At 39.4% G+C, this 22,870-nt stretch overlaps 1 protein-coding gene across 2 annotated transcripts in view; it reads left to right on the top strand.

Moving 5' to 3' along the window:
- LOC113619986 (phospholipid-transporting ATPase FetA-like) overlaps positions 1 to 22,870 on the top strand; it is a 73,950-nt gene that overhangs the window by 37,962 nt on the left and 13,118 nt on the right. For both annotated transcript variants that reach the window (XM_027105585.1, XM_027105586.1), the window contains 6 exons: positions 4,422 to 4,618; positions 6,742 to 6,950; positions 8,856 to 8,899; positions 15,770 to 15,935; positions 17,759 to 17,947; positions 18,667 to 18,782. In XM_027105585.1, coding sequence (XP_026961386.1) covers positions 4,422 to 4,618; positions 6,742 to 6,950; positions 8,856 to 8,899; positions 15,770 to 15,935; positions 17,759 to 17,947; positions 18,667 to 18,782 — 921 coding nt within the window. The remainder of the gene's footprint in view (positions 1 to 4,421; positions 4,619 to 6,741; positions 6,951 to 8,855; positions 8,900 to 15,769; positions 15,936 to 17,758; positions 17,948 to 18,666; positions 18,783 to 22,870) is intronic.

Below are 22,870 nucleotides of genomic sequence, written 5' to 3'. Positions count from 1 at the left end.
CCATCACAACATGAATATTTCTTAAGAAAGAGAACATCTGCAAGGGTTTAGAAAGCCTCAGGATGGCAGGAAAAGCTCTAGGAATGAGGAAAGAGCAGACTGTGTCCTGCCCCTGCAGGCCTCTCTGAAGGGGGAGAGGCCCTGCTCTCAGGATCTTGGTCCGATAAAGCCGACTTCCTTTCTGCTGGCTCAGTCTGAACAGAAAGGGACTTCTCTGGTGGTGCAGTGGTTAAGAATCCACCTGCCAATGCAGGGGACACGGGTTCAAGCCCTGGTCCGGGAGGATCCCACACGCTGCGGAGCAACTAAGCCCGTGCACCACAACTACTGAAGCCTGTGCACCTAGAGCCCGTGCTCCACAACGAGAGAAGGCACCACAATGAGAAGCCCACACACCGCAACAAAGAGTGGCCCCAGCTCACCGCAACTGGAGAAAGCCTGCAGGCAGCAACAAAGACCCAACGCAGCCAAAAATTAATTAATTAATTAAATTTTAAAAAAAAATCTGAACAGAAAGATCTGGTTCTGGAGGACTCGTAGTCTAACAATGGAGGGATGGCACAGCACTGGAAATGATTGATGGGTAATTCTCAATTATCCAGGCAACAGGTATGGAGCAGAAAGGGTGTTGAAGTTCACTCAGTAATTTTCTCCCACAGCTTCAGAGGGTATCAAATTATTTATTCTAATAATTTATAATAAACAGATTATAAATAAATTTATATTTATAAATAAATAATAATAGTTTATTATAATCATTTTACCTTCCCCACTTTTTCCCACGGGAGCTGATGGAGTCGGGCCTGGAGAAGTGGCAGGTAGAGGAATATGGTCTCAGATTTAATATTGGCCACATAGACTGTCCAAAGGGGAAGCAAAGCCAGTAGAACTCATCACTGAAGTTTAATCTGAACCATGAGGATAAGCCATGCTTTCACATGACCCATTAAAGAGAAGCATAAGGAAGGAGGAGTAAGATTAAGAAGGGTTTTATGGCCCCGAAGAAACCTTCATCACGAAGAGCGGAACTACTCAGTATGAATCTGCATTAGGCTAGGAATGAAAGCAGATTTTATTCTTTTTTATCTTGATCCTCCTGTTTTGTTCTCCTCCATCCCTTATTCAACTCTCAAATCTCAAATATTGAATGATATTAAGGATTTATTACTAACTTTTTAAGTGATAAAGGTATTGTGATTATGTGTTTAAATAAGATCCTTTAAAGAGATATATTAAACTGTTTGCAAAAAAGATTATATAATGTGAGAAATTTGCTTAAAATAAAAGGGAGGACAGGGGAAGAGGAGGTTTGGGATAAAATAAAACTGGCCACGAATTGATAATTGGTGAAGCTGGGTGATGGGCACATAGGCATTCATTATAGTATTTATATACATTAAATGTGTTTGAAATTTTTCATAATAAGGATTTTTAAATCTCATTTTCTGAGAATGGTCCCAGTTATATCTTCTCCTCCTGCCTTCACACTCTTGTCTCCAAAGACTTTCTATCAGTGACTCAAAGATGAGACCTAAAATTTTCTAGCAGTGGGGATGGGTTGCTTTGAGCAATTCATACCTTGTGATAAAGGGCATAGGTTTGAAGACCCCTGAGTAGACTTAGAAGTGGTTCACAATAACATCATACATGTCTTCTCTGCAGGTATGTGGGCATGTGATGCTGGTGGAATGTAAAATTGTACAGCCACTTTGGAAAGCATTTGGCAGTTTTTTGGAGAGTTGGGCATTTGTCTCAAATGACAGGATTTCCTTCTTTTCATGGCTGAATAATGTTCCACTGTAGTGTGTGTGTGTGTGTGTGTGTGTGTGTGTGTCACATTTTCTTTATCCATTCATCTGTTGATAGTCACTTAGGTTATTTCCCTGTCTTGGCTATCGTAAATAATGCTGCAGTGAACATGGGGTGGAGACATCTCTTTAAGAGAGTCATTTAATTTCCTTTGGACATATACCCAGAAGTGGATTATACAGTAGTTCTATTTTTAATTTTCTGAGGAACCTCCATGTTGTTTTCCAAAGTAGCTGTACCAATTTACATGCCCACCAAGAGTATCACATGATGATTAGTGATATTGAGTATCTTTTCATGTACTTATCGGCCATTTGAATATCTTCCTCGGAAAAATGTCTGTTCAAGACCTTTTCCCATTTTTTAATTGAATTTTTTTTTGCTATTGAGTTATTTCCTTATATATTTTGGATATTAACTCCTTATCAGATATGTGGTTTGCAAGTATCTTCTCCCGTTCCACTGATTGCCTTTCTATCTCGTTGATTGTTTCTTCTGCTGTACAAAAGCTTTTTAGTTTGATGTAATCACACTTGTTTATTTGTGCTTTTGTTGCTTGTGCTTTGGGTGCCATATCTATAAAGTCATTGCCAAGACGGCTGTCAAGGAACTTTTTCTCTATGTTTCTATGTTTTCTTCTAGGAGTTTTATGATCTCAGGTTTTACACTTAAGTCTTTAATTCATATCAAGTTAATTTTTTTTTTTTTTTTTTTTTTTTTTTTGCGGTAGGTGGGCCTTTCTCTATTGTGGCCTCTCCCGTTGCAGAGCACAGGCTCTGGACGTGCAGGATCAGTGGCCATGGTTCACAGGCCCAGCCACTCTGCGGTATGTGGGATCTTCCCGGACCAGGGCACGATCCCGTGTCCCCTGCATTGGCAGGCGGACTCTCAACCACTGCACCACCAGGGAAGCCCCATATCAAGTTAATTTTTGTGAGTGGTATAAGATAGGGGTCCAGTTTCATTATTTTGCATGTGAATATCAAGTTTTCCCAACACCATTTGCCTCCCTTGTCAAATATTAGTTGAGCATATATGCATGGGTTTATTTCTGGGCTCACATTTCTGTTGCATTGGTCTATATGTCTGTTTTTATACCAGTACCATACTGTTTTGATTACTACAGCTTTGTAATATAGTTTGAAATCAGGAAATGAGATGCACCCACCTTGCTTCTTTCTCAAGACTGCTTTGGCTGTTTGAGGTCGTTCATGGTTCCATACAAGTTTTAGGATTTTTTTTCTATTTCTATAAAAAATGCCATTGAAATCTTGATAGGGATTGCATTGACTCTATAGATAGCATGGGTAGTATAGACATTTTAACATTGCTTAACTCTTCCAATCCGTGAATATAAGATATCTTTCCATTTACTTGTCTTCTTCAGTTTCTTTCATTAATGTCTAAATCCCACTTGATTATGGTGTATGATCCTTTTAATACGCTGCTGAATTTGGTTTGCTATTGAGAAATTTTGTATTCATCTGGGGTATTGGCCTGTAGTTTTCTTTTCTTATAGTGTCCTTCTCTGGCTTTGGTACCAGAGTAATGCTGGCTTTGTAAAATGAGTTCAGGATTATTATCCCCTCCTCCCCAAAGTTCTTTTCTAAACAGATTTTCTCAAATCTGTCTTCTTTCTTTGCATCCTTTCCCCTCCATGCCCTTTTCTCTCAACCTAATAACAAGAAAGTTGGGGTTATCTAGAACAATAATCTTGGTTCGGTAAAAAGGTGCCATCTTTAATCTGAACATTGCCTCCAGGCTGATTCATTTTATTCAGCTGAAAAGAATTATTGGGCCTTGTTTGCTTAAGATCTCAATCTTGTCTCTTTTTTCCTCTTTGGTGTCTAAAAGTAATAGGCTTTTCCAGTCCTTTGATGACCCAGATTTCACGCTATTCCTTCTCATTTCTGCTTAAAATTGGCCAGTTATTCCCCTATTTCAACTCTTTCTTTTGTTAAAGTCAGCCAACACACACTAATATTCTAATTCTAACCATTTCCCTTAGAGCTCTAGCCTCAGTAGGCACATGGTCTGTCTTCCAGTTTTACCATATTCTTTACTGTAAACATGATTGCTGTATTGTCAGCCTTTTATATCCATTTCCTTACCACCCACCCACCCCCAGCTGCTAAGCCAACGCCACACATTTTAGATTTGTTTTTAAAGCAGAACCTCACTTCAGTAATGGAGTAATTAAGAGATTGGGTTCTGGAACTAGTTCAAGACCTGTCCATCCTAGTTAGTAGCTAAATGACTTTAGGCAAAATACTTTCCCATTCTTAATATCAAGTTTCTTGTCTGTTATTAAAAGACGGGTATTATAAATATTAAATTAAATAATACAGGTAGAGTACTTAGCACAATTATTGGCACTTAATTAATATTTACTATATTTTAGTTACTATTATCTCCTGTCAAAATCCCAAGGATGGCTCCTGTTGGGCTTTCTTTTCTGTCCTGTGTACTACTGCCTAGAGACTGTGAGCGTTAGGGCACCCCTGCCCTCCAAGAAAAGAGAGAGGCTTTGTTGAGAGATAGGCTCCAAACGGTAGAACTGAAGCAGCACATCTTGGATGAAATGTTAATTTAATTCTTTTTTTGATTTCTAGATTTTTCTGTTTTTAGGCAGCATGTGTTTTGTCCTAGCAGTTGGTCATTGCATTTGGGAAAGCAAGAAAGGCTACTACTTCCAGGATTTTCTGCCATGGAAAGAATACGTCTCTTCATCAGCTGTCTCTGCCGTCCTTATATTCTGGTCCTACTTCATTATTCTCAACACCGTGGTGCCTATTTCCCTCTACGTCAGGTAGGCTTCTTTGACCACTGGGGGACAAGCTGACTTCATACTTCCTACTTAATTCCCCAACTAGACTGTGAACTTTCAGAAAGCATAGATTCTGTGCTCTTTAACCCTTTACTTTGCACAGTGCCTGGTGCACAAAACACTCTGAGACATATCTAGAGACTGCATAAATGTTTTCTATATCCAGAATACCATCCTAGATACTATGTGGGTTATACAAAAGAAAATTATCCCAACCCTCAAATAGTTTATAATGTACATGACTAAATAAGACAAACAAACACATGAAATAATTAGAAAAAAATACACACAAATTTGGTGGTGCTAAAGCACAATCTAGGCAGCCCCTAGTTTATCAGTGAGACAGATTCCATTCATTTGTAAATCAGTTAATTCAGAACTCAGAATGAGTTTTCCCATAGAAACAATGTGGCAAATGGTAGATAGGTGTAATTGTGACTTAAGTTCTGGTTCCTAAAAGTTGGAGAAGATGAAGGATGTTTCCTTCCCCTTTTCACGAGCACCTTGAACAAAAACTTGAAATATAGGTAAAATAAGTCTTTACTGTACTCTGCTCTGCTTTTTCTATTTTCAACATTCCCTTTCACATACACACACACAAACACATTTTTTGCATCCTTCTTTTCAGGTTTCCTAAACCCTGCACTGTGGCATCCCAACCCCAAAAGCACCCAATATAACTAAATTATCTTACTAATTTAATAAATATTTATTGAACACCTACTATGTGCCAAGCACTATATTAGGTGCCAGAGAAAGAAACATGAATAATAAGACAACCCTTCCTCTAGATAAACTTACAACATAGACATGGAAACAGATACTTAAGTAAATAATTAAGGTACAATATGAAGAATGATGTAATAGAAATGTATATGTGAATGCTATGGGAGCCTAGAAAAGGAATATGTTGGTTCTGCCTGTAGAGGCTTAGGATTTACAGAAAAAAGTAATAATCAAACTGATATTTGAGAAAAGAGTAGAATTTACCAAGCAGAAAATAGGAAAAGAATATTACAAGCAGAAAGACCAGTATGTACAAAGGTTTGGAGGTTTTTAAAAGCTTGATCTGGTCGTAGAACAGTGAGTAGCCTAGACTAAGGTGTTGGATGGTAATTTAGGATTAGATTCAGGAGAGCCTTGAATGCCAGGCCAAGGAGTTTGGGTTTTATCCTAAAAGCAGCAGAGATCTTTCCAAGGAAAGAAATAATATCATTAAATGTCTGGGTTTAGAGAGATTGCTATGGTGACTGGTATGGTGAAGGAAGGGAGAGGTCAAGACTCAACAAATGAGGACTAATAAAGTCAATAATGTGGGCCTGAGCACCTCTTCCCTCACCTCAAACAAAAAATCCATGTTGCTCAATGCAGTTGTCTCAGACAGGGATTACTAATGAAGCAGTCTAAACTGCCACAAACTAAATATGAATGATGATAGGAAGGAAGCCACTTAAAAGTCTCCACTTTTAAAATGAAGACGCTTGTTAACCATAAAGAATCTATATGCATGTTATTTGGAACAGAAGTGGAATGTGACAAACACAATTGGGAAAACTCGGATAAAATGAAGAGGAGGCTATTCTAGGGAAAAGCTACCCCACAGTCAGGCTGGATCTGCCTAGAAATTTATCAGAGGGTCGTCAGCTCCTGTAAGCTGTTTCTGAGTCTCACAGATCTTTCCCTTCTGAAACAAAGTGCTATTTCAAGTCTGAAGATTCTCTCTCTTCCCCACCAATGAGTTTACATGACAGCAGCAATAACTCTCTGATTAAGCCTAGGCTACGTTTTATAAATTAGCTCTTAACTCTGGCAGGCCTTGCATTATTGCAGAATTTCAAAAATTTTGGAAGAAAGGCTGTAAAGGGAGTATGCCTCAGCAAAGTTAATCAGTATGTCTGGTAATCAAGTAAAGCCTTGAGTGATAATGGTCAAAGTCAGAATTACAATGGGTTGGCTAGTACGAAGGGTCCTTCAAGATTGTAGGTTCCCAAGGAGGATATTCTGATTTTCATTTCTACCACCGGACTGGTAGGAAGGAAACCAGGATGATGAATTTGCTTGCCCTGCTTTGACCCAGGACCCTTCTTTTCTTGCTTTCTCCTTAGTGTTGAGATAATAAGATTGGGCAACAGCTTCTATATCAACTGGGATCGGAGGATGTTTTATGAACTAAAGAACACACCAGCACGGGCTTGTACCACCACCCTTAATGAGGAGCTCGGCCAGGTCAAATACGTGTTCTCCGACAAAACAGGGACCCTGACTCAGAACATCATGATTTTCAACAAGTGTTCTATTAATGGGAAATTCTATGGTATGCATATTTTTCTGCTTTCCCTGAGTCTTGGGGAAATATTACTTTGCAGATTGTTCTCAAGAATGATCTATCTCTAAATCTATATGCCTCTAAATTCACATTTACTTCTTAGTCTCACAACCTGCCCTGTTCACTAAGCAAAGCTCACCTAGCCCATTCAGTTCTAACCAAAAGCATTTATTTAGCACCTTTTAGATGCAATCCATTGTGTTGGATGTTGAAAATGTGAAGATGTATAAGAATTAATCTCCGTCCTCAAGGAATTCCCAATGTCTGGGCAATGTTAGTTACTCTCACATTAAATCAGATGGTGCAACCAGCATATTTCTGAAGCTGCTATTCTCCTGATTCCCGCTCAGACCAATAAACACTCTAGAAAGAAGCCATCAAAGGGTATTCAGAGTTTGATGTGTCTCCCAGGCCCAGTTATTCATTTATTTCCTGCCTTAGGCATAAGCTTGTTTTTGTGATAGTGTTAAGTCCTTATATGTGTGAACATTCATGCCCACTGCACTAACTAGCTAAGGAAGGCAATCACATCTAAAAAGATAGACGCGTGGGGTGTTTCTCTGGGATTATGAAAAAGCTTTGAAACTAGGAAGATATGATAGTTGCAAAACCTTGTGAATGCACTAAATGCCCCTGAATTGTACACTTTAAAATGGTTACTTGTATGTTATATGAATTTCACCTCAATTAAAAAATTTTTAAGTTAAATTTTAAAAATAAAAAAATTAAAGTCAAAATGTTAAAAAAAGCTAGAGCACTCTAATATTTTCTATTACCCCTGCCAAACAAGTTTTCACACGTATAAACTCTGAAAGCTTATTTTTGGATGGTTGATTTGGGTGAGGATCTTAATTTTCTTACTCATTGTATGACCTGACCATATACTGGGTAAGGGTAAGGATAAGGTTGAAAAGGGTCATGGGTGTTTCTACGCTTGGCATCAGACTGTCTTCCACCCCCATTCTGTCTATGCTGTCTACTGGCCAAGAATCCTAAACATTCCAGCACTACTTTCACACGTATCCTCTGGGTAACTTTTCTGATTGAAAGGCTTCCGGAGGTACGAAGTCTCTCATAAATAACTAGCCTCCAGCCTCAACTCACTCACACTTAAGGAGAAGAATTGCACCCCAAGCAGCATTATTCTTACCATTGGCTTGAGGAAAGGAGCTCATAGGGCACTGAGAGCTAGGTGGCCTGAGGGGATTCGAGGAGCTTAACTGCAAGTCTAGGATGATAGAATCAGAAGGAATAAGCTTTTAAAAATCCTCCTTTAAATTACCATATGACCCAGTAATTCCATTCCAAGGTATATACCAAAAAAAAAGAAAAGAAAAGAAAAAGAAAACAGAGATTTAAACAGATAGAGGTATGCCAGTGTTCACTGCAGCATTATTCACCATAGACCAAAGGTAGAAACAACCCATGTGTCCATCAACAGATGAATGGGTAAACTAACGGTGGTATATCCATGTAATGGAATACTCAGACATAAAAAATAATGAAGTTCTGACACATGCTACAACATGGATGATTCTTGAAAACATTATGCTAAGTGAAATACACCAGACACAATAGGAAATATTGTATCATTCTACTTATATGAAATATCTAGAATAGGCAAATTCATAGAGACAGAAAGCAGATTAGAGGTTACCAGGGGCTGGGAATAGGGAAGGGTAAGGAGTTTTTGTTTAGGATGCTGAAAAAGTTTAGGAAATATATAATGGTGATGGTTGACCAACATTGTGAATGATGTTAATGCCACTGAATTGTTCACTAAAAATGGTTAAAATGAAAAATTTTATGTTATACATATTTTACCACAATAAAAAAATGTAAACCCTTCTTTAAAACCCTTGCCAAATGTGTATTCTATTTACTTACCAACAGGTGTTGTCTATGACAAGAATGGACAGAGGGTAGAAGTCTCGGAGGTGAGTGATTACAGCGCCCTGTGAAATGCATGTGGGACCTGAGTGAGGCTGCGCCGCACAGCAGCATCTTTAACACAGATTGGGATTCCCTTAGCCCCTGAAATATTACAGCTGTTATTGGCCCCATAATATCAGAAAGTATTATATAAATGAACTCTGTTTATTGGAGGGTATTTGGGTTTGTGTTTTTAAATGAAAATAGCTTATTATAAGAAGGTGATTATATATAAATAATATATAAATTTTTTTAAAGTAAGGAAATGTCTGAAGAAACCAGCAAAGGGATGAATCCTTGAGCTCATAAAAATGATCTAGGAGAGCAAATGAATAGTGGTTTAAGATACTTTTTCGGAAGACATTACATTACTTGAGAATAAATTCTAATTCTACATATGAATATTATTTGTTTTCTGAATAGTGCTATTAAAATTTCTTTTAAACACAAATAAATTAATTAATTAAAAATGAAAACAGCTTTATTGGCTTTTCTATTTAAAAAATTATCTGTGCTCATGATAAAAAAAAATTCAAACAATATAGAAATGTATGAAGAAGAAAATTAAAATCATTCAGTCCCATTTAGATAACCAGTGTAAAATCTGGGAATATTTATCCTTTCAGATGTTTTTCATATGTATATATACACACATATACACCTAGGTCTAGTAGGTAGGTAGGTATGTAGGAAGGAAGGATGGATGGATGGATCGTAGCATGCATGCTATTTTCAGCCTCCTTTTATTCACTTGACACTATATTGTGGCCCTCCTTCCGTGTCAGTATATTTAGGTCTACATCATCATTTTGAATGGCTGTCGTAGCCAATTACATTGATGTATCTTAATTGATTTAGCCAATCCCCTATTTTTATTCTGTTGTCTTTTGCTATTATAAATAGCATTATGATAAGCATCCAGGTACATACATTTTTGTCTCCTCTTCTGAAAATTATTTCCTTAGAATAAAGTCCTGGAAGTAAAATTAGTTGGTCAAAGGGTGGCTAGATTTTTAATGCACTTAATAGCGCCATACTGCTCTCTGGATAGACTGCATCAATTTATAATCCCACCAAAAAAATATGAGAATTCCTCTTTTCCCATACTGTATCCTTGTCAGTACTGGGTATTAATATTTCAATCTTTGGAAATTTAATTGTGAAAATCATATCTCATTTAATTTACCTTTCTTTGATTACTAATCAGATTGAATCATTTTATGTGCTTATTTTCCTTCCTCTTCCCAATCACTTTATTGCCCATTTATACTTCTTTTGTGAATTGCCTGTTCACATTCTTTGTCCTTTTTTTCTTATTTCAAGGGGCTCCTTATATAGTAAAAATACCAACTTTTCCTTCGTCTGGCACATATGTTACAATTATTTTTTTCCATTTTTGTTTTTTGGCTTTTGTTTAAAGTTTTTTGTTTAGAAGTTTTTAATTTATGTAATTAATTCTACCAGTCTTTCTCCTTTATAGCTTCAGGATTTATGACATACTCAATAGTCCTAACCCACACAATTGTAAGAATATTTTCCTTTTCATTCTTCCTGTCTCTGGCTGGTTCAATTTTACTGTTTTTTCCAGTATTGGATCTCAACTTTTGTTTATGGGTTTGATTTTAAGCATCCCTTCATAGGGCTTCTTCCATTACATTCAGGATACTACTCACCCTATCGCTTTCCTACTAGAACCAATTCCAAACCTTTAGCCACTTGACTTACGTACTAACAGGTAACTCCAGCTCCCAACTACTGCCTCACCCTTATCCATCCAGAGAGATTGGAAATGGGGAATAAAATCAGTATTTGCCTTAAATCCTCTTCCAGGGACTTTGCTAATGACCTTGGCAATATAAACAAAGTTATAGCTTCTAGGGAGTAAATTGTTACCCTGGAGTTACCTTTCTCTTCCTCCTCCTTTTGCTACTGATCGACCATAACACATTTTCCTCTGGATCCCTGGAATCTTTGTTCTCTTGTAAGCAAACACCCACAGCCTTATCTTTTCATAAAAATGCTTTCTTCTCTCTACCTTGATTGAAAGATGACTTTCCCGGAGGATATCCCTTTTCCTCCATCTCTCGTACTCCGCATACCAAAATTCCAAAGGTATTGTCCTCATTATCCTGTGCCACTTTTCCTTTTTTTTTTTTGGCTGCCTTGGGTCTTCATTGCTGCGCATGGGTTTTCTCTAGTTGCAGCGAGCGGGGGCTACTCTTTGTTGCAGTGCACGGGCTTCTCATTGCAGTAGCTTCTCTTGTTGCAGAGCACGGGTTCTAGGAGCACAGGCTTCAGTAGTTGTGGCACATGGGCTCAGTAGTTGTGGCTCACGGGCTCTAGAGCACAGGGTCAGTAGTTGTGGTGCACGGGCTTAGTTGCTCCGCGGCATGTGGGATCTTCCCGGACCAGGGCTTGAACCCGTGTCCCCTGCACTGGCAGGCAGATTCTTAACCACTGTGCCATCAGGGAAGCCCATCCTGTGCCACTTTTAAACTATTACTTTTCCTCCCTCATATAATCTTTCTTCCTGGGATGCTTATGACTTCTAGCTATATTCCTTTTTCTTCTTGTTGTTGACATTTACAAATCTTCTGGCTTCTCCACTTCATTCACTGAGGACCTTGAAACCTTAGCTCATATTTCCCCTCTCTACCCAATCCCTGCTGTCATCTTGGGTGGTATTGGCTTATTTACGGATGATCTAGCAACATAGATGCTTTCAGATGTCTAAAAGAATATATCTTTCAAATGACTTTTTGGACTCAAAAAAACCTATATCATCCATTTCTATGTTATCATGTCACCATCCAGAAGTGTACTACTCTCAAATTGTAAACTCCTTTGTCATGATCTCTGATCACAAACCTTATTTTTCCAGTTCTCTTGATACTTGATTCCTAGTATACCTGCTTTCTTATCAAAGGAAGATTTACAAACTCTCTGTTCTCCTTTTTCTCTATCAATCCCTTGTGACTTTACTTCCTGTCCTATCTTGCCCCGCATCTGTACCCAAGATCATAAGCATCTTCAATACCTTACTAGTTCTCCCTTTTTTTCCCCTCTCTGGTCGCCCAACAAATCTCAACCTTGAATTAACCAAGCCAAGAAACCATTCTCTGTTTCTAATCTCAGAATGCCAAGCACTTTTTGGGGATCACAAGCCATTACAAATTCAGAGACTCCAAACTCTTCTGGGCTTCCGGTGCCACTTGGATAATTTTTTAATCTATTTATGGTGAGCTTAATTCTTAATTTTCCATATTAGCTATTCCAAACTTCACCACTCTTGGGCCTTCTACCACATCCCACTCCCTTCTCCCCAGTGTGCAGTAGATGATATTGTTTTCTACTTTGCTGAGAAAAATCCAAACTATCAGCTAAGTACCCTTTTCTGTACAAATATCAGAACCCACCTTTACCTCCTTTCCTTCAGTCTCAACAAAAGGTATAACTTTTTCTTTCAATACTAATCTCCTCATATATTCTGATTCCATGCCTTTCTACTTCTTCAGGAACCTCAGTCAATCCTGTATTCTATTTTTCTTAATATCTGAAACTTATCCCATTATATGATTCTTTCCCCTCAGCTCAAATCTATCCCTTCTTTTAAAAAACAAACAAACAAACAAAAAACACTTACTACATACATACAATGGAATATTATTCAGCAATAAAAAGAAATGAGCTATTAAGCCACGCACACACATATACACAGAAAAGGGAAGAACTTTAAATGCATATTGCTAAGTGAAAGAAGCCAATATGAAAAGGCTGTGTACTGTATGATTCTAACTGTATGATATTCTGGAAAAGGTAGTAGTTGCCAGGGGTTTGGGGAGGGGAGAGAAGGATGAAGCACAGGAGATTTTTAGGGCAGTGAATCTATTCTGTATGATACTGTCATGGTGGATTCATTACATTATGCATTTGTCAAAAACCACAGAATTGTACAAAGCAGAGTGAACTCTAGTGTAAACTATGGACTTCAGTTAATAATAATGTATCAATATTGGTTCATCAATTGTAACAGATGTACCATACTAATGTAAGGTGAAAATAGGGGGAAATGTGGAGTGGAAAGAAGAAAGGAAATATATAGGAACTCTCTGTACTTTCTGCTCAATTTTTTTTTATGAATGTAAGACTGCTCTAAAAAATATAATATTAAGTTAAAATAAAATAAATGTGTTAAAGTAACCCTTAGCCCATTAACCAGAGGTAACCACTACTAATAAATGTTTATATCTTATTTTATTCATTTTTTAAAGCAGTTAGAACTTTTCCTTCATCCTGCATTACCCTCTGACTCCATCAGTCAGTCCAAAATGTTCAACCATATGTATCAACCATATGTCAGACTCTGAATAAATGTTAAAGGTTCAAGGAAAACAAAGGAAATTTGTTCCCTACCTTCAGAGTTGGCAGACTAGAGGAAAAGTGTATAAGGAAATAGACAATTACAGCAGTCTTTATAACTCCTCACCTTTCATTCATTCTTCATTCTACCCTATATAATTAGACTCTGTCCTATCATGTCCACTGAAACTAGCCAAGGTCACAAATGACTACCTTGTTGTTAAGTCCTTACCCTATTTCTCTGCAGATTTTAACACTTAAAACTCCACTTTTTATTAAAGCTCTCTTGTCCCTTGGCTTCTGTTAAGTAACTCTCTTCTTGTGTTTTCTTCCTGTATGATTGTTTTTCTCATCTTCTTGGCCATAGGTAGTGATGTTCCCCCAGAGCTCTATTATTGTACCTCTTTTCCATCTTTATAGTCTCGTGTTTTTACTGACTTTAACTACTGCCTACTTACTAATGACCTCCAAATCCATATATCCAAGAACCTTTTTAGCTCCCTCCCTATCCATGACCAAAGCTAAAGATATCCTATAAAAACTATCTATAGCTATGTCACAGAATCCCAAAGAGTATCCTCAATTGCCTCCTCTACCCTCCATTCTGAATTCGTTTCTTCTCATCTCATACCCCCGGTTTCCATCCTTTTGTCTAGTACCTGGATTTGCCATTCAGTCTTATTCAACTGGGTGTTTAACTTTCAATTGCAGAGTAATTCATTAATACTGCTCCTCAGATCATGCTGTACTGCAGCTCCAAGCCAGCCCTGCCTCAGTCCTGTACCCAGCCAGGTCCAGTGTTCTCAAACATTACTTGTCTGGAAGGGGAGATTAGAAACTAGCTCAGATCTCTTACCTGAGCTTCAAAACTATATATGCCTGCTTTCATTATTACCTTTATGTCCTTCAGGTATCGCCAGGTCAGTCTGTCAAAAATCTCCTCCTGCTGGGTATCCTATCTCAGTGAATGGTCTTACCATCTATCCCAATTAGGATACATAAAATTATTCTTAACTGTTTCTCTCTTTCACTTGTCATATCCATGTCATCAAATTCTATATTTTGAAATCATACCCTTAATTTAATATTTATTGTCACTAGTTTATCATTTCTCTTGTGAATTACTGAATGGCTTTCTAACTGGTCTCCTTGCTTTTCGTCTTGCTACTTCCAATATATTCTCCATGCTGCTACCAGAGGACTATATGATCATATGACTTTCAGCAGAAAATTGTTATGGTTCCCTATTGCATACAAGATGGTAATGCAGGATCTGCTTCATATCTACCTCTCCAACTTCTCTCACATCACTCACCAGCTTCTAAGTTTCAAAGAATGTACCAGTACAAGAGCCCAGTTATAGAAGAGCCTCAGAGGATGCTATATAATGAGTTATCTTAAATTACTAAACCCACAAACTTCCCAGAGCTCACAAGTCTGTGGTTGGCCAGGTCTAGGACTTGGCTCTGGACCTGACCATACTTCCTCAGTACCATGACAAAACTCCCTCTAGATGGGTTATAGAAAAGAGCCAGTATAGCCCACTACAAACTTCCGTTTCCCCAACATAGCACCAAGCAGCGCAATTGTGTCTGTACTTGACACATTGGGGCCCAGCCCAGGTAGCACCACAACTACAATGAACTGGTGAAATATCCTTGAGAGTTCTGATATGGGCTGGAGAAATCTGTTAATAACACCGCACTCCAGGGTGGGCATAAGAGAGTCTCAGGACCAAATTGAGCCAGAAAAGAATGTTTACCCCAGGTGCCTACCAGCAGCCTACCTGACATGAAGAACATTAGTCAACATCTAAAGGAGCCAAGCTCATAGCCAGGAAAATGGTAGTGAATATTAATATTAGGTCCACAGATTGAGGCAGGGTCGATAACCTTGAGGACTAGAGGCAGGAAGGAATCAGGTATGCTGAATCAGGTATGCAAAATGGTATAAAATGAAGTCTGTGAACAAGAAGTCTGTACTGAAGCTTCCTTGTTATACAGCCTTGCCTCTGTCTTGCAATGTTTCTCTCTAGCTCCCTTGTGGGGTAAAATAGGGATAGTGCAACACAGTGATGTCATTGTACCTAGCTCCCTTCCCAGTTCCCAAAATCAGGCAGAGGACAGCCAGAGACAAGACTTTTTCCAGAAACCGTTTACTAATAGGGAACAGTTACTCTCTCATGTCCTCAGGTTTGATTTATCATGGATTTGGGACTTGGAAGAATAGAGCCTGAAGATGGCCACTAATCATTCAGGATAGCTGGAGTAGAAAGAGGGCAAGAAGGGTCTGCCAAGCAGTGCTAGCTTGTCTCCTGTGTGATGGATCTTCTCCAAGTGAATGGATGGACCAGGTCAGAGCCACAGAGGCTTAGAAACCAGCACAGGGTCTCTTTCACTTATCTTCCTTTTCTTTTCCCATCCTCCTAAGAGTTTTCATCACATTCCAGAAATTGCCCCCAGGTCGACCTTCTATAAAGTGTCAAGCTGCTGTTTGTTCTGGCTTATGTGTTCCAGAAAACAGAAAAAGTCGACTTCTCCTACAACAGACTGGCTGATCCTAAGTTTTCATTTTATGACAAGACTTTGGTGGAAGCAGTGAAAAGGGGAGATCGCTGGGTACACTTGTTTTTCCTGTCACTCTCATTGTGTCATACCGTGATACCAGAAGAGAAAGTAGAAGGTGAGAAGGGGCTTGAGGCCTCATGGACTGAGAATATGTCATAGAGTCTAGGCTGATTGGCGGGGGGGATGGTTTGATATCATTTGTAATGGTTTAATCTAAAGAACTTTCTAATAGGAAGAGTTGTCCAGCAATGGAATGGATAGTCAAGATAAGTAGTGGGCTCCTAGTCACTGAATATATTCAAGTGGAAAACAACGTCTTTGTCTTAAAGAAGATTCATTCATTGGATAGGGGTCAAACTTGGTGCTCTCTAGCGAGCTTCGGATCTTGAGACTCTGTAATATTCTGTCACAGAGTTTATCTGATTTATTGCCAAGATCAACCCCACTACCTCTGATAAGACTTCCTGAAGGATGAGTTGAGTCATCCTCTTGTTGCTTCACAATTTAAAGGTATCCCCATATACCCTAATTTCTTTAGTAACCAAATATGACTATGTCATCCATGAATTTATCAAAATCTTTTTCAGAAATTACTGATTTTAAATTAAGAAGACTTTTTTCCTTAGCAAACAAGAATTTAGGCAGCCAAGTAAATCACATCCTTCAAAGTCAATGTAGTCTTAATATAATACCACCATGAGTAACACCTTATATTTGTACATCACTTTATAATTTTACAAGTTGCTTTCATTTATATTACCTTCCACAATCTTCACAACAGCCCTCTGCAGAACAAGAAAAATGCTCCTAGTTTTATAGCAAAGGAAACTGAAGCTAAAAGAAATTAAGTGCTGTACAGAAGAAACTAACACAGCATTGTAAAGCAACTATACCCCAATTTTTAAAAAAAGACATTGTGACGACTAAAATCCTATAGCTAAGAAAGGTATAAATGGGATAAGAACCCAAATCTCATGTCTTCTGGCCCCATGAGCTCCCACCCTTCCACAAGCCTCTCCGGGTCTGATATTCCAACAAGTTGGTATTACTTGAAGCATATTTGGACTTGTCTATGTTTACTGCCTTGAGTGACAAGGTAGGAAACACACAAGAAAGTAATCTTGTTATCCCATAGACACATCTTATGTCTGACTTAAAATTATACTCCCCCACCTACCTTATTCACAAGTATAAGATTCTGATGATGTATAACTGTTTTTAAAACTCAAATTAACCTTCAAAAGAGAAATAATCTAAAATATATCTCAGGTTATGGGGATTATTCTAAAAGAGGAGTTCCAGAAATGTCTTGAGTAATATCAGATTGAAAGATTGATTCAACAGAGTAAGTCATTTACCTTCCCAGGGTGAGAGTTTCAAAGGTGACAATACTCATTCATATATATATATTTTTTAATTGTTTACTAAACTATCAATCTTATTACCTTATAGCAGTGTTCATCAAAGTGCAGCCAGTCCTATGCAGGAGCACTTTATGTAGGACCATATGCATGAGACTCACTCAGGAGATTTGTTAAAATTCAATTTCCTGGGCCATCCTCCCAGATTTTGTGATTCTGGATTCAGTAAGTTTGGGTGGGGCCCAGGAACCTTCATTTTTAACAATCTCCCGAGCCATCTTTACCCGCTAAAGTTGGAAAGCAACTGCCTATGTTTCGTTTGTACACATGTTCTGTGTACTTCTGTAATACTAACTCAGGTCTGTGAAATGAGTTGAGAATATGGGAAAGAATGAAAAACCTGACCTGTTCTATGCAACCTGGCCTTTTAGGGCCAGGCTTGGGTGGAAATTTTGAAGAAAGATGTCCCCTCCTGGGCTCCATCTTTATGTAAGCCACTTGGAAGACAATCTCACTTCTGGGTGGACTTCATCTGCACATCTCTATGGGCTCTGGCTGCTCTCTTCTCTCCTGCCAGGTGAGCTGACTTACCAGGCTCAGTCCCCAGATGAAGGTGCCCTGGTCACTGCTGCCAGGAACTTTGGCTTTGTGTTCCGTTCCCGCACGTCTGAGACAATCATGGTAGTCGAAATGGGGGAAACCAGAATCTACCAACTACTGGCTATTTTGGACTTCAACAGTGTGCGCAAGAGGATGTCTGTTATTGGTGGGTGCCCCTCCTAGTCGGCCCTCTCCCCTTATTTGTCTTTCATATACATTCACACGTTGACTTTCCCCTCTATCTACACACAAATGTTTTCTCCTGCCCACATGCCATTTCACAGGCACTCTGCCTCAAATACAAATACATAGCCATTCCCACTTTCTCTCTCATAATCCTTTATGTTTTCTTATATACACATATGTGAGCTTACTGCCATGTGCTAGGGCCCTTATTTAGTGATCCTGGGTAGTAGCTTGTCAGAACCCTCAAAGCCAAGATAAGAACAGAGAATAAACCCATAAAGCCTGAACTTGGAATAAGAAATGGGGGCAGACAATATAGAGGAAATTAATATTATCTTGCTCTCAGTTAGTTTGGGCCTCAGGCTGAAGAGGAAGAAAGTCATTTTTCATCCTTGGTCCTTATTAGGTGTGGGCCTTGGTCTGGAACTTGGACTTGAGAAGCTAAATGTGATTCTGTATCAGAGTCTTCCATAGGTGATACTGAACCCATGGAAAAACTGGTTCCAAAAGGTCCTCTCTCATTCTCACCAGCCCTCACCACATCACTCATCCTGTGTGACCACTCATTGAGTGCTTAGCCCCCAAAGGTGTCAGAAACAAATGTCATGGGAACAGCCTCCTGCCATCTCTCAGTGGCCCAGACAAGTTCTTGTAATAATGGACCTATATGGTTACTTTGCTTAATTTGCTTATCCTTAGTGAGGACACCTGAAGATCGCGTAATGTTATTCTGCAAGGGTGCAGACACGATCCTCTGTCACCTACTTCATCCATCCTGTAGATCCCTCAGAGATGTGACCATGGAACATTTAGATGTAAGTGTTTAGGTTGCAGGGGAGGGAAGCTGTGGATGGATCTGTGTATCTGTGTCCATATATATGTCCCCATGTCAGTGTGTTTCAGTATGGGGTACATTGGTGTCTGTGTCTCTTTAATTGATAGAAGAATAAAAACTACCTCATTCTGTGGGATTCTCACTGACCACATTGCCACCTTCTGTGTGAAGGAGTTGGGTGGCCCAGGATCCCAGGGGAATGATGAGGATTGTGTTGTGGGAACACTTACCACAGTCAGAACAGTTCATTCTATGATTCCTGGCTCGGGAGGTCCTGTGGTCACATCTAGAATTTGCTTCAGAATAGGGCCTGCTGGACTTCCCTGGTGGCACGGTGGTTAAGAATCTGCCTGCCGGGGCTTCCCTGGTGGCACAGTGGTTGAGAATCTGCCTGCTAATGCAGGGGACACGGGTACAAGCCCTGGTCTGGGAGGATCCCACATGCCGCGGAGCAACTGGGCCCGTGAGCCACAACTACTGAGCCTGTGCATCTGGAGCCTGTGCTCCGCAACAAGAGAGGCCGCGATTGTGAGAGGCCCACGCACTGCGATGAAGAGTGGTCCCCACTTGCCACAACTGGAGAAAGCCCTCACACAGAAACGAAGACCCAACACAGCAAAAATAAAGTCATTAATTAATAAACTCCTACCCCCAACATCTTCTTAAAAAAAGAAAAAAAAAAGAATCCACCTGCCAATTCAGGGAACACGGGTTCAAGCCCTGGTCCAGGAGGATCCCACATGCTGTGGAGCAACTAAGCCCGTGCGCACAACTACTGACCCTGTGCTCTAGAGCCCACGAGCCACAACTACGGAGCACGCGTGCCACAACTACTGAAGCCTGCACACCCTAGAGCCCGTGCTTTGCAACAAGAGAAGCCACCGCAATGAGAAGCCCGCACACCGCAACGAAGAGTAGCCCCCACTCGCCGCTACTAGAGAAAGCCCGCGTGCAGTAATGAAGACCCAACGCAGTCAAAAATTAATTAATTAATTAATTAATTAATTAAAAGAATAGGGCCTGCTGGTATGGGAGGCCCCACCCCACCAGCCATGATGGGAAAAGACTGCTTTTAGGGTATGGAGCAGAAGGCACCAGGCCTGGGCTGTGTAGAGGACTGTTTGACACCGTCCTATGTTATTTACAGGATTAGAATCCCCATGGTTACCTACCTACCCCACCCCACTTCCACCCTCTGGGACTTGAGATATATCAGAAAGAGAGATTGGCTTCAGTCTGCTGACATTAGAAGGGAAAACCAGATTCATGCTCGCTGGGGTTTCTACCCTTAAACCTGGATATATAAAGGGTTGGGGGAATAGGACAGGGGATGTGATGGGGAAGGGGCAGATCAGAAAAATATTTTAAAGAAGAAATAGGTTGGAGGAAGTGCTATTTTATTAGGGCCATTTTGGCTTGGCCCCACGTTAACTCATAGAAGTCAGAGAGCAAATGGCCAGAAGGCACATGTAAAGATGTTCAGTGTCAGCCATCAGGGAAAAGCAAATCAAAAATCACAAGACACTACTTCACACCAGTAGGGTAGTTAAAATCGAAAAGATGATCAGACAATAATGAGCACTGCCAAGGATATAGAGAAATTGTAACCTTCATACATTGCTGACAGGAATGTAAAATGATGCAACCATTTTGTAAAACAGTCTGGCATTTCCTGAAAAAGTTAAGCATAGAGTTGTCATATGACCCAGCAATTCCACTCCTAGGTATATTCCCAAGAGAAATGAACATTTATATTCACACAAAAACGTGTACACTAATATTTATAGCAGCATTAGTCATAATAGCACAAAAGTAGAAACAATCCAGATCCCCATCAATGGATGAATGGATAAATAAAATATGATAAATCTGTACAGTGAATATTATTCAGTCACAAAAGGGAATGACATACTTATAAATGCTACAATGTGGATAAACCTTGAAAACATTATGCTAAGAGAAAGAAGCCAGTCACAAAAGGCCAATATTTTACGATTTCATTTATATGACATGTCCAGAATAGGCAAATCCGTAGAACAGAAAGTAGATTAGTGGTTACCAGGGGCTAGAAGAAAACGGAATGGAAATGACTGCTGACGGGTACAGGGTTTCTTCGGAGGTGATGAAAATGTTTGGGAATAAGATAATAGTGATGGTTGCACAACTTTATGAATATATATATATTTAAAAACCGCTTAATTGTATACTTTAAAAGGGTAGATTTTATGGTACATACATTGTATCTCAAGTTTTTGAAAAAGTCATTGAAGCGTCCCACATAGGACAACTCTTATGTCTTATACTGGTTTCCTGAGGCCACAGTTTTGCTTTTTTGGTATGTGTGTGTGTGTGTGTGTGTGTGTGTGTGTGTGTGTGTGTGTGTGTTTTATGGGCTACTCTGAAAACTTGTCTTTTAACCTTCCAGAACTCATGAATCAGGGTATCTTCTCAATGAGCATATATTCCACAGACTGGCTTCAAAGAGGGGTCATAAAACTATTTCAGATCTTTTGACCTGCTTCCAACCTTAACAGATACCCATAGTAGAGCCTAAAACACTACAATCTATTAACCACTGAGGATACACCTATAATAGTCAAGTTCCAGAAACCCACTCATGCAGAAGCACAGCTCCAAGCCCTCTAAGACAGGAATCCAGCAAACAGTCACACAAAAACAAGCAGCAGTCATAATTTGGCCCCAGGGCCCCAGTTTTCCCACCACAAGAGAAAAAAAAAACATACTAGTAAGGGATAAGTAAAAAATAATGTTAACACAGGCTGCTAAAGTATTCGTTGAGTGGATTAGGAATCTGTCAGTGTATTGCTAAGCTTGCCAAGTCCTCTTATCAGTATCGTGCAAAATCAGTTTCTGCCATATCTCTTCCTTCTTTTTTTTTTTAAATGGCTGATGTTGGGGCTTCCCTGGTGGCGCAGTGGTTGAGAATCTGCCTGCCAATGCAGGGGACACGGGTTCAAGCCCTGGTCTGGGAAGATCCCACATGCCGCGGAGCAACTGGGCCCGTGAACCATAACTACTGAGCCTGCACGTCTGGAGCCTGTGCTCCGCAACAAGAGGCCGCGACAGTGAGAGGCCTGCACACCACGATGAAGAGTGGCCCCTGCTCGCTGCAATTAGAGAAAGCCCTCACACAGAAACGAAGACCCAACACAGCCAAAAATAAAATAAATAAATTTATAAAATGGCTGATGTATATTTTAAATTGCTGAATATTTATTTATTTATTTATTTATTGAGGTAAAATTGGTAGATGACATTATATAAGTTTCAGGGGTACACTATTATAATTTGATTTTTATATTCACTTCAAAGTGATCACCACTTTGTCTAGTTATCACCCATCACCATACAATTGACCCCCTTCACCTATTTCACCCACCCCCCCAATCCCTTTCTTCTCTAGCAACCACCAATCTGTTCTCTGTATCTATGAGTTTGTGTTTTGTTTGTTCATTTGTTTGTTTTTTAGATTCCACATATAAGTGAAATCGTTTGGTGTTTGGTCTTTCTTTATCTGATTTATTTCACATAGCGTAATACCCTCAAGGTCCATCCATCTCGTCACAAATGGCAAGATTTCTACTTTTTGTGGCTGTGTAGTATTCCATTCGTCAATGGACATTTAGGTTGCTTCCATATCTTGCCTGTTGTAAATAATGCTGCAGTGAACACAGGGGTGCATGTATCTTTTTGAATTAGTGATTTCATATTCTTTGGATAAATACCCAGAAGTGGAAGAGCTGGATCTGGATCATATGGTGATTCTATTTTTAATTATCAAAAAGACAAATAACAAAGGTTGGAGAGGATGTGGAGAAAAGGGAACCCTCATACACTGTTGGTGGGAATATAAACTGGTAAAACCACTATGGAAAACAGTATGGAGATATTTCCTTCTTAAGAAGTCTCTTGAGATCTTCTCTCAGCCTTCCTTTTTATAGCTTCACCTGCCAACAGTACAGAGGTTTAAGAGTAGCATTCTCTGCAGATACTGCCTTATATTAATTTTACCTGACAGCTAAATGAAGTACTCAGGAGTTACACAGA

This window comes from Aethalodelphis obliquidens, unplaced genomic scaffold, assembly GCF_003676395.1.
Source record: "Aethalodelphis obliquidens isolate GAN/ISIS:26980383/991018 unplaced genomic scaffold, ASM367639v1 scaffold7, whole genome shotgun sequence".
NCBI classification, from domain to species: Eukaryota; Metazoa; Chordata; class Mammalia; order Artiodactyla; family Delphinidae; genus Aethalodelphis; species Aethalodelphis obliquidens.
Note: the sequence above shows the minus strand (reverse complement) of the source record. Positions and strands in the feature narration are given on the sequence as shown.